Genomic DNA, 10,448 nt, shown 5'->3' on the forward strand with positions numbered 1-10,448 from the left:
TTAAGGTCTCGAATAACGGTTAGACTACCGATGAGATAGGCCTTCGCTAGCTATAAAAGTACTTTATCCTATATATAAATTCGCGCGTACGAGGTTGATATCGGCTATTAATTCTTGATAGCCACGGTAGCTACCTTACGCCTTAATTCGACCGAGTCTACGCTAAGAATGATATTATACCTCTCTGTATACCTTCGTATTCTTCACATCTACTCTAACCGCTTAATATTATATATTTTGCGCCGCTTAAGCGTATATACGGTCGCTTCGTAAGCGACCTCGCCCGATATAGCTATAACTATATCGATAAGTTCGACTTTCTCGTAGTCTATCCTCGCGCGCGAGCTAAGGCCTTTAAACTATAGACTATCTAGACTAGCTTCGCTACTACTAGTATTACACCGTTTAAGCTAGAGCGTATACTAGCTAAGTTAAATATCTCGCTAAATACGCTAATACTACTAGCTAGCCGGCTAAGTAGTAGATCTAGCTAATTTATACCAAAAACGCCTAAAATAGTAATTTAGCTATAAAGGTAGGCTACCTTACTTAAGAATCTATTAAAACAGCGGTTAAATAGCCCTCCGTCGCCCTTAAAAACTACTATGGACCAGATTATCAAAGGTACTTATTTATCAATATATAACACTGCGATATTAGCGTAGGAGAACGCCGATTTACGCCGCGCGAATAAGAAGAAACGCTAGAAACGTATACGCTTGTATCGGTAGATAGCTCACGAAGAAGGCCTAACTATCGCAGAGGGCCTATAGCTAGCTCAGCAGCCAGAGTAGCTAGTAGAAGAGGACTAGGTAGTATCGTATGAGGCGGGCGAATCGGCGAATTAGGCAGATTTGCCACGCAAAAGGGCTCTAGCAAGGTATAGTGGGTGTGGAGATTTAGGCCATAAGATAAACCGATGTAATAAGCGCTAATTTGAGGTGAATTAATATTGTTTTGGTCGAATTATCTTGATTCAAAATTCCTAATGGTGGTGGGTGTCCGGTTTAACCGGGTGTCCGGCTTAACCGGGAATTACGTTAGTACTTAGAAGTCTTACATAACTTAGCTCTGTATTTTTCTTTACAGTATAATCTATTCTTGTATAATACCGTAAATTTGAAATCAATTGTGGATCAGGCTCTACTTACGTTTCCGGGAAATAATAGATTATTTTCCGAAATCAATTCAAGACCCATGAAACATAGAAAATTGGAAAATAACTTTACTATCCCCAGCAGAGTCATACTCGTACCCAGACACAGGCGGGCTGTCTGCTACCTGTTATCTTATCGGCCCCATATGAGGCGGGCACTTGCATGTGCTTCACGAGCGATTCCAACTCGGTAAACACTTCAGGAGCTTCCCACTCACATGGAGAAAGCCTAGTACTAGCACCTGCCACGTCTCCATTGGCAAATCCTGAGAAAAGACGGCCATACGCTGACTTCGTTCTTTCAATTCAATAATTCTTGAAATGTGAGATCACGGCGCCTCTCCTGACCATTAAGTCCCTACCAACCGCCCGAGTTTACAAAGACCGCAGAGGTAATTGAAATCAAATAAGTCTATGTCGACAATGGAGTCACTGCCGAAAGTCTCATCGAGGAGTACGCTGCCAGTTCTAACGGCTCCAAAGCCGTGGAATTATCATCTCACGCTCGATACTCTTCTCAAGGTCTGCGGCAAGACAATCTTCAGCCCATTCATCGGCTGGGTCATCGTCCTTTGTCTCCGCGCCCAAGTCACACCAGTAACAGACACTGCATTCATTTTGTCTGTGATATATGCTACCACACTGACTATACTCCTTGTTGCGCGAGTTATCAACCAGCGTATCGCCTACGGGGTTCCACGCCAGGTTGACCCGGCGAATGAGGTGGTATTGGTGACCGGCGGCGCCAGCGGGCTTGGGCTTCTGATTGCGCAGATATATGCTATGAAGGGAACAAGTGTGGCAGTCATGGACATCAGGAAAATGAGTGACAAGGAGCAAGATGAGGTGTTTGGTGAGAATGTGCACTATATTACATGCGACGTGGGCGATCGCCGTGCTTTGGAGAGCGCCAAAGAAGAAGTCGAACAGCAGGTAGGTTACAGAAAGATGTGAGGTCGTGAAACGGTGTCTCTGGTCATGAATTTATGGAGGCTGATATTTATACTACAGCTGGGCCCTCCGTCTATCATCATCAACTGTGCTGCAGCCGGTATCCACGGCAGGCCTCTTTTGCACTTGCCTGCGCAAGACTTTGAGAAGACTGTCCGAACGAACTTGATGGCCGCCTTCTCCCTATATCAGACATTTGTTCCTAATATGATGACGGAGACCGAAAACGGAGGTACCATCGTGACAGTCAGCTCAGTGCTGGGACAATTATCTCCAGCAGGGCTGTCAGACTACTCAGCAAGCAAGGCAGGGCTCAGCGCGCTGCACCGGACAATGGAAGCAGAACTTCGAGGAGAAGAGCACATCAAATTCTTGCTTGTTGAGACGGGACAGATGGCCACGCCGCTCTTTGGTTGGATCCGTACTCCAAGCCATTTCTTTGCACCTGTGCTGGACCCACTCGAGGTTGCTCGCGAAATTGTGGATGCCGTAGACAGCGGCCGCGGTGGTGTTGTGAGGTTGCCCACATTTGCGACACTTGTCAGTTGGTACGCTGTGTTGCCTGGGGCAATACAGCTTATCGCACGATACCTGAGTCGCATTGACAACGCCGTCGCTTCGGCTACCCCGCAAACTGAGAGAAGAGAGACTAGAATCTCACAGCAGACCGAAAAGAAGGTAGACTGAGAAGAAAAACAGTATGGGCGAAGAACGTTGTGCTTGTGTGGCCATGAGAGATCCATTATTTTTAAAGGCGTGTGATTTAAAAACACCAACGCGAGGAATCATGTGGAATGAAAATTGTGAAAGCAGAGCGCTTTTGGCGCTGACTTGAACGCGCCAGCGGAAGTGCAAATTTATTGCTCGCGAGCCAGGATCATCTTCTCGCGCTCGCTCTTTCTTCCCTTGAGGTTGGCCTTGGCGGTGTGCTTTCTCACATTCTCCTCGCGTCGTTTGATCGCGCCGAGCTCCTCACGCTTGATCTCACCGGCCTTCTTGATAGGCTTAGGCAGATGACGTTGGCGTTTGATACGGCGAATCTCGGGCATGTGCCCATATCGCTTGATCAATGCTTGGTCGTACTCCAGCTTAGTCCTCTGGCGAGCACTTTGAATACCGCTGCGGTCAGAAGCGTTGGCACGCCACAAGCGAACGTTACCATCGTCAGACCCAGACAAAACATATTTGTTGTCAGGTGTAAACTTGGCAGAAAAGACACTATCGAGACCGTTAGCACTCGAGCAATGATTCTGAAAGAGTTTCTTGGGTTGAATTGTACATACCGTTGCATTCGCTTGGTGTGATAAATATCGCGCGAGTGACCACGATTCCTCTTCCACAAGCGGACGGTGCGATCATAAGATGCGGTGACTAGGTCTTCACCTGTGGGGCTAAACTCCACATCCATCACAGCAGCAACATGATCCTTCAGAACGTTGAGGGCCCGGTCCATCTTCCTCATATCAAAGATATAGGCGTTGTGGTCTTCGTTGGCCACGGCAAAGTTGAAGGCTTCCATGGGGTTCCAGGCAATAGCATTCGACGCTAGGTTCAAGACGAGTTTCTGAACAGGTGACGAAGTACGCAAATCGTACATGATGATTGAGCGATCGATGGCAGTTGAGGCAAGGATAGATGTCTCAGTCTGGTTGAATGCTATCGACGTGATGGTGTCAACGCTGGTCGGCCAGTGCAGCGTCTGAGAAGGCGTGGATGAAGGTCGAGAAAGATCGTAGATTGAAATGACCGAGGAAGAGGCTGCGAAGGAAGGAATACTTCGGTGTTGCGAGAGACCAGTAAAGGCGCTTGAGCCGAGGTAACTTGCCAGAGGGGGAGCCTCCGGTGTAGAGTTGTAGGGATCCCAAAGTTTGATAGTCTTATCACTTGCGCAAGACAGAAGTTTCCTCTCCTGTGTCCAGCAGAGGCCCTTGATAATGTTCTCGTGCCCTTGTGTGTTCCAAACTTCCTCGCGGGTGGTCAAATCCCAAACCTTCACCACACCGTCACCGCTACCGCTGGCAAATCTTTCGAGCGAACCAGGATCCTTTGCCATTGTGTAGACACCGTCAACATGACCGTCTCCCATTTGACCCAGAAACGGAGCGGCAAACATGCGTTCCATCTTCACAGCATTGAGAGCACGGGTATACTCACGCGCCCGCTCAAACGGGTGCTGGGATGGGTCTAGGTTTCGAGCCTGGCGCACAGTGGATGACCCAGGCGCCTGCTGTGACGCAGTTGGGCGAGAAAGCGCTTTGATTTTCTGACTTCGAGTGAGCCATCTCCTTCGCAATATGTGGAAAGAGACATCTTTGAACTTACCATGTTGACGATATGATTGTGGCGGAGAGATTGGGCTAAGGCGGCGACTAGAACTTTTTTTTCTGTTGGCGGGCAGATTCGTCGCCCGGGCGGTGAGATCCATAGCTGCCAGCTTCAAGCTCCCCGACTGTCCGCCGGCTAAGCGTGAGTTTAACCCAACCGTCACGTCGTCATCTCACCTTACCCAGTCCTTCCTGTCTCATCAACGGATTTTCTTCTTTCTTACATTTATAAACTGCTCTTGAACTCCCTCTTGACCGCTCGTCATGGCTGCCACACTGCAGGTCTCCCCACGGATACAGGAAGTCCGTGACCGGGCCAAGCAGGACCCTTCCGCCGCAGCCAACACTTACCAGAAGATCCTTTCGGAAGGTCCAGGGTCAACAGAAGCATCATCACGAGACTATGAGCAGGCGCTCATAGGTCTTGGGGAGCTGTATCGTGATGCGAAGAAGCCTCAGGACATCGCAGATCTTATCAAGACAAGCCGGGACACCTTCTCGTCATTTGCCAAGGCAAAGACAGCCAAACTGGGTGAGTAGCCAGCAATTGAGTGCAGAGAGCTTCACCCTGACTTGAATGACAGTTCGCCAGCTCCTGGACCTCATTAGTGAAATCCCCAACACCCTGGACCTCCAAATCGCCGTCATTCAGTCATGCATAGAATGGGCAATCGCGGAGCGCCGATCGTTCCTTCGACAAAACCTCCAGGCGCGCCTGGTTGCAATCTACATGCAGAAGCAGAGCTACTACGATGCTCTTACTCTCATCAACTCTCTTCTTCGCGAGTTGAAGCGTTTGGACGACAAGCTCATGCTGGTTGAGGTGCAACTGCTCGAATCGCGGACTTATCATGCATTGGGCAACCAGGCCAAAGGCCGGGCCGCCTTGACAGCCGCCCGGACGTCCGCGGCATCTGTTTACACGCCACCCAATTTGCAGGCAGGTTTGGATATGCAGAGCGGAATGTTGCATGCCGAGGACAAGGACTTCACCACCGCGTTCTCGTACTTCATCGAAGCACTTGAAGGGTACAGCTCGCTCGATGAGAGTGAGCTGGCAACTGCCTCCCTACAGTACATGTTGCTCTGTAAGATCATGCTCAACTTGGTGGATGATGTCACTCAGCTTCTGGGTTCCAAACAGGCTCAGAAGTATGCAAGCCCTCGTCTGGAAGCTATGAAGGCAGTTGCACGAGCCCATGCCAACCGGTCCCTCGAGCAATACGAAAAGGCCCTTTCAGACTATCGTTACGAGCTCGGAAGCGACACCTTTATTCGGAACCACCTGCGACGGCTCTATGATGCCATGCTGGAGCAGAATCTGATCAAGGTCATCGAACCATTCAGTCGCGTGGAGCTGGAACACATTGCCAAGATGGTCGGTCTGGACACCCAGCAGGTGGAGCGGAAACTTTCACAGATGATCCTGGATAAGGTGATCATTGGGGTCCTTGATCAAGGATCAGGCTGTTTGATTGTGTACGATGAAACAGAACGTGATCAGGCTTACGATGCCGCACTGGAGACTATTGAGAAACTCAGTAACGTGGTGGAAGGATTGTACACTAATCAGGCATCGCTTCTGGAGTGAATAGACATGAATCCACTGGTCTCTTAGCGATGCGAACATGTTTATTCATGGGAAATAAGAACAAGCGACTCCTGACTTCTTTTCTCAAGTCATATTGTGTAGACATAAAATTGATTGTTTTGAGAGTACTGTAGCGAAAGCGCTGAGAAGTAGGACAGTGTCATGCGCAACTTTCCAAATCGGGTTAGGCTGAGCGGCAGAAGAATCGCGACTCCCAGCCCGCCCTGTTTGTCCTCCTATCTATACGACGGTCTGCAGAATCCGATTCGGGCAGTTTCTCCAACCACCGCTTAAATGCAGCCTAATTACGCGCGAGGCTACCCCCAGGGGTCTATGAAGTCTCCTGCCGCGACACGTCGCGCCGCTGGTCCAGGTTCGTCTCTTTGGGAACAGCTCCATCTAGGCCTCACTAACCGCAAAGTAGCTGGCGCAATGCCAGTCCCAATGCCTCAGCATGCGATGAACCCACAGTACTTGGCCGCGCAGCGCACAATCCCCCATCCAAATGACGCGGCTCTTCGCCGTAGCCGCAAACCAACTGACAAGAACATGCCCGAGGGTCTTGACGAGATAGTCATTGGCGACGGTGTCGGGCAATACAATAACCTTCGTGATCTGGAAAAGCGATTGGATGCGGCGATCGTTCGAAAGCGCTTGGATATTCAAGACTCCATCAGCAAAACTGTGAAGAAATATCGGACTCTTCGGGTGTGGATTACGAACACTGTCGAAAATCAACCTTGGCAAGGAGCAAGTGGCAACCCTGGTTCTGGGCGCTTCAAGGTGCGCATTGAGGGTCGGCTACTAGATGATCACAATGACCCTACTGTGCCAGAGGATGAAGATGAGTCATCAAAGGGCGACAACGAGGATGGGGTTAGGGATAGTCAAGGCGGTTCCTCACAAGCCGGGGCCAGGAAACCCTCACAGCGACTGTCACACTTCTTTAAATCCATCACTGTCGATTTCGATAAATCGGCAAATAATGCCGGTGAGGTCAAGCCTGTCGCATGGAATAAGCCCCAGGCATCCGGTAATTCGACGACACCGTCAAATGCCGAATTCGACAGCATCCAATTCTCGCGCAGCTCGCAAGAAAATGTTAATGTCACCATCAGTCTGGTGCGGGACGAGACACCCGAGCGATACAAGTTGAGCAAGGAGCTTTCCGAAGTTCTGGACGTGGAAGAAGAGACTCGAAGCGGGATCGTACTTGGCATCTGGGATTATATCCGTGCTATGGGACTTCAGGAGGATGAGGAGAAGCGACAAGTCCGCTGTGACCATCGCCTTCGAGCTGTAAGTCAAAGCTGCTCGTCATTTACACGAAGATTGGTCATTGTGTGATCGCTCGAGCTAATTCGATTGCCGCCAGATCTTCGGTCGCGATCAAATGTTCTTTCCTCAGATTCCCGAAAGCATAGGGCCTCACACTAGCCCTATGGACCCAATCAAATTACCTTACACCATTCGCGTCGATGAAGACTTTCACAAATCCCCTACTCCCACCATCTATGATATTCAGGTCGCCGTTGAAGACCCCCTGCGCCAGAAAATGATGGCTCTTACCCAAAATCCCCAATACACAGCTGGTCTCCGACAAATTGCCGCTTTGGATGACCAGGTTGCACTAATCATCCAGGCTCTCACCCATTCGCGTGCGCGCCACGCCTTCTACAAGGCTCTCGGCAACGATCCTGCTACTTTCCTCCGCCGCTGGACCAACTCTCAGCGCCGGGATCTTGAGATGATCATCGGCGACGCCAATGGTGTGGGTGATGGCAGTGGTCCTGAGTTCCGTCGTGGGGGCCCGGAAAGCGCGTGGGAGACTCCCGTTGCGAAGGAGGCAGTACGCTACATGTTGGCCAAACCCGAGGCTGCTGCACCGCGTTGATTCCATTGTCCTGTGATTTATATTGGGTAGCGATGGTTAATATGCTGGGACTTTTTGCTTGGGGCGCTTCCGAGGTGTTTGGTCTGGCTAGCAAGGATCTCAGATGGGCTCAATATTCGCGTCGATGTTTTATCCAGGACATTCCAAGTTTCTATTCTTCTTCCAATGTTTTGCATTACTTCCTCAGGCCTCCTACGGCTAGCAAAGGGTAGGCATATAATGTCAGCTTTCGTAACGTGGCCTGGTCATGACTAGGATGGAGATGCAACCCTTCCTCATCTCCATCGTGGTAATGCTTTTTTGCTTGTAATTAGTTCTTTGCTAAGACAACCAGGCAAGAACAGTAGGATAGAGCTTCAATGTGTGCTTGAAAGTGCGGCGCAATTCTGCCTCCGAACGAAATCTACTTACGGTGCACCTAGAAACAGCTTCCAGATTTGGAGGCACTTGCTACAGTGGGCTGGAGGCAAACAAATTCCTACAAGAAAGACAAACAGACTATAGCACCAGGCGTGTGAGAGATTCAGACGTCTGAGTCAATCGTGCCTTGTACATTATTGAAATATTATGTCTTGGTTTCAGGCTGACACAAAATGTAAAATCACCGTCAAAAGAGCTCCCATTAGCTTTGGTGCAGAGACCAATGCCAGCATGGTCACGGAAAGGGCGCTCCAATTTAAGGGAACTTGAGAAAGCCAGGGACGATTCCAATTATTCGCACAAAGATGTGCGGAGAGAACATTGGTTTCGGTTATGTGGCTTGAAAATTGACCGCGAATCATGATCCTGGACCCGGCAAGTCAGCGACCAGATCGCCGCGCCGGCGACGCAAATCATCTGCCACTTCGGCATCGAGAGCAGACGAAACTTTCTCTCCCTGCAACGCAGCATCCTCATTGTCTTTGAGTGTTGATGCGGCGTCAAGAACAGCATCATGGGCAAGCTTGTCAAAGTTCGCGGGTTTTCGATCAATCTTCTTAGCTTCGGCAGAGTCAGCAGGCGGGCCACGAAAACGCTTCAAAACCGTGTCGACCATTTTTGAAAACCAGAAATAGTTTAGGAAGTTCAGGATGATATTGGAGGTCACATATGTCAGAACCAACCAAGTCGGTACCCCACCAGCGGTGAAATCCTTGAAGCGAGAAATTTCGGCATTGGCGCGAGCACATGTCTCGTCCACGCACATGTCACCGTCTCGAATCGCAAACACATGGGCTCCGATATTCACGGGTGTGTCAAGGGGAGACGATGAGGCGGCAGACCACTTGTGTTGAAGGGCGTTCCACATATCCTGATACACAATGACTGATTGCCAGGTTCCCCAGACCAAGCGGCAGCAAAAGAACACACCAAGAAGCATCATGCCATTATACCACTGGGCCCGACTTCCGGTCATGTTGACTTTGTCAAGGAACCAGTGTATATTGAGGAACGGGCTGGAAAGCTCATAAAGAATGAAAACAGGCGCATAGTAATTCAAAAAGGGCCTCTGTGGCACGTTAAATGTTGTCAGTGTAAATAAATGCACGAGTCACTGGGATCTAAATAGATGATGCAGGGATTGGGGTCGGGTGCGACACGTACAAATCCGAGACTGAATACCCAGAGTGCGCTGACAGCATGAAACAACATCCCAATGCCGAACATTTTAAGGTGCTGCACACTGACAATGAGGTCGTAGATGAAGTATCCAACAGCAAGCGCTTGAATCATGCCACATGCACCGGTATATCCGTAGATACGCTCTCCCGATGACATAGATTGCCGCTCCTCGTCGGAGTACATGACCCAGAGGGCGGCGGCATTGATCACGACGCTCTGAACGAGTGAGACTACATGGATGTCCCAGTTCAACTTGGTCCGAGGACTCAGAGCCGGGTAGGAGCGGGGACAGAGGATTGGCGACAACCAAGGTGAGACCACAGAGTGGATAAATTGGTAGAACAAGAAGCTGCCAATGACCTCGTGAACGTGCTCTGATAATGTCGGACTTTTCAAGGCGAGTGCGTACGGCTCAGCTAGCACCCTGAGCCAGGCTGGAGGTGCACCCAAAGGGTCCAGCATATTCACGATTTGGATGGGCGCCCCCCTTTTGGTGAGATCTTATCGATGCGGGGAGCTCCGACACTGCAGTTGGAAATGGAAGGTCAAAGTGGCCACAGGCGGTTCTGAGTATAGCGACAAGGATCTTTCAAAATACTGACAGACACTTTGCAGCTCGAGGAGGCTGTCTGGCTCACCGAACGAGCAAGAGCACAGCACCTGTCAAAGTGGACGGATAGACAAAAGGGAAAGACTAAATAGAAGCGGAGCTTCAACCGAGGCGATGCGGCCTCGGTCCGGCCTCAGGCAGCAGAAATTATTTAGGGATCAGCGCACATGACTTGGTCCATCACGAGACCAAGCATGGCCTGCTTCTGGTGACCAGCACGATCTCAAGAGACTATTACTACGAGTTCATGTGTCACTTGATTGAGGAAGTATGCTGGGCCGCTGGCAGATGCAAGTCTCTTTAGCCCTAAGAAAGGAATG

At 50.1% G+C, this 10,448-nt stretch overlaps 5 protein-coding genes across 5 annotated transcripts; 3 read left to right on the forward strand and 2 right to left on the reverse strand.

Moving 5' to 3' along the window:
* Positions 1 to 1,579: 1,579 nt before the first annotated feature.
* On the forward strand, positions 1,580 to 2,794 carry N7539_007289 (uncharacterized protein; the record flags this gene model as incomplete). Its single annotated transcript, XM_056936890.1, has 2 exons — positions 1,580 to 2,089; positions 2,168 to 2,794. 2 exons carry the CDS (start codon positions 1,580 to 1,582, stop codon positions 2,792 to 2,794), a joined length of 1,137 nt encoding a protein of 378 aa, XP_056787689.1.
* A 170-nt stretch (positions 2,795 to 2,964) lies between these two features.
* N7539_007290 (rRNA-processing protein SOF1) lies at positions 2,965 to 4,432 on the reverse strand (the record flags this gene model as incomplete). The annotated part of the gene is made up of 3 exons (XM_056936891.1): positions 2,965 to 3,325; positions 3,391 to 4,370; positions 4,430 to 4,432. 3 exons carry the CDS (start codon positions 4,430 to 4,432, stop codon positions 2,965 to 2,967), a joined length of 1,344 nt encoding a protein of 447 aa, XP_056787690.1.
* Positions 4,433 to 4,695: 263 nt separating this feature from the next.
* On the forward strand, positions 4,696 to 6,022 carry N7539_007291 (proteasome regulatory particle lid subunit RPN6; the record flags this gene model as incomplete). Its single annotated transcript, XM_056936892.1, has 2 exons — positions 4,696 to 4,963; positions 5,016 to 6,022. 2 exons carry the CDS (start codon positions 4,696 to 4,698, stop codon positions 6,020 to 6,022), a joined length of 1,275 nt encoding a protein of 424 aa, XP_056787691.1.
* Positions 6,023 to 6,316: 294 nt separating this feature from the next.
* On the forward strand, positions 6,317 to 7,916 carry N7539_007292 (SWIB/MDM2 domain-containing protein; the record flags this gene model as incomplete). Its single annotated transcript, XM_056936893.1, has 3 exons — positions 6,317 to 6,395; positions 6,447 to 7,321; positions 7,398 to 7,916. 3 exons carry the CDS (start codon positions 6,317 to 6,319, stop codon positions 7,914 to 7,916), a joined length of 1,473 nt encoding a protein of 490 aa, XP_056787692.1.
* Positions 7,917 to 8,694: 778 nt separating this feature from the next.
* Positions 8,695 to 9,980, reverse strand: N7539_007293 (TLC domain-containing protein; the record flags this gene model as incomplete). Its single annotated transcript, XM_056936894.1, has 2 exons — positions 8,695 to 9,405; positions 9,501 to 9,980. 2 exons carry the CDS (start codon positions 9,978 to 9,980, stop codon positions 8,695 to 8,697), a joined length of 1,191 nt encoding a protein of 396 aa, XP_056787693.1.
* Between the last annotated feature and the right edge of the window lie 468 nt (positions 9,981 to 10,448).

This window comes from Penicillium diatomitis, assembly GCF_028827545.1.
Source record: "Penicillium diatomitis strain IBT 30728 chromosome Unknown utg000010l_segment0_segment0, whole genome shotgun sequence".
Lineage (NCBI taxonomy): Eukaryota > Fungi > Ascomycota > Eurotiomycetes > Eurotiales > Aspergillaceae > Penicillium > Penicillium diatomitis.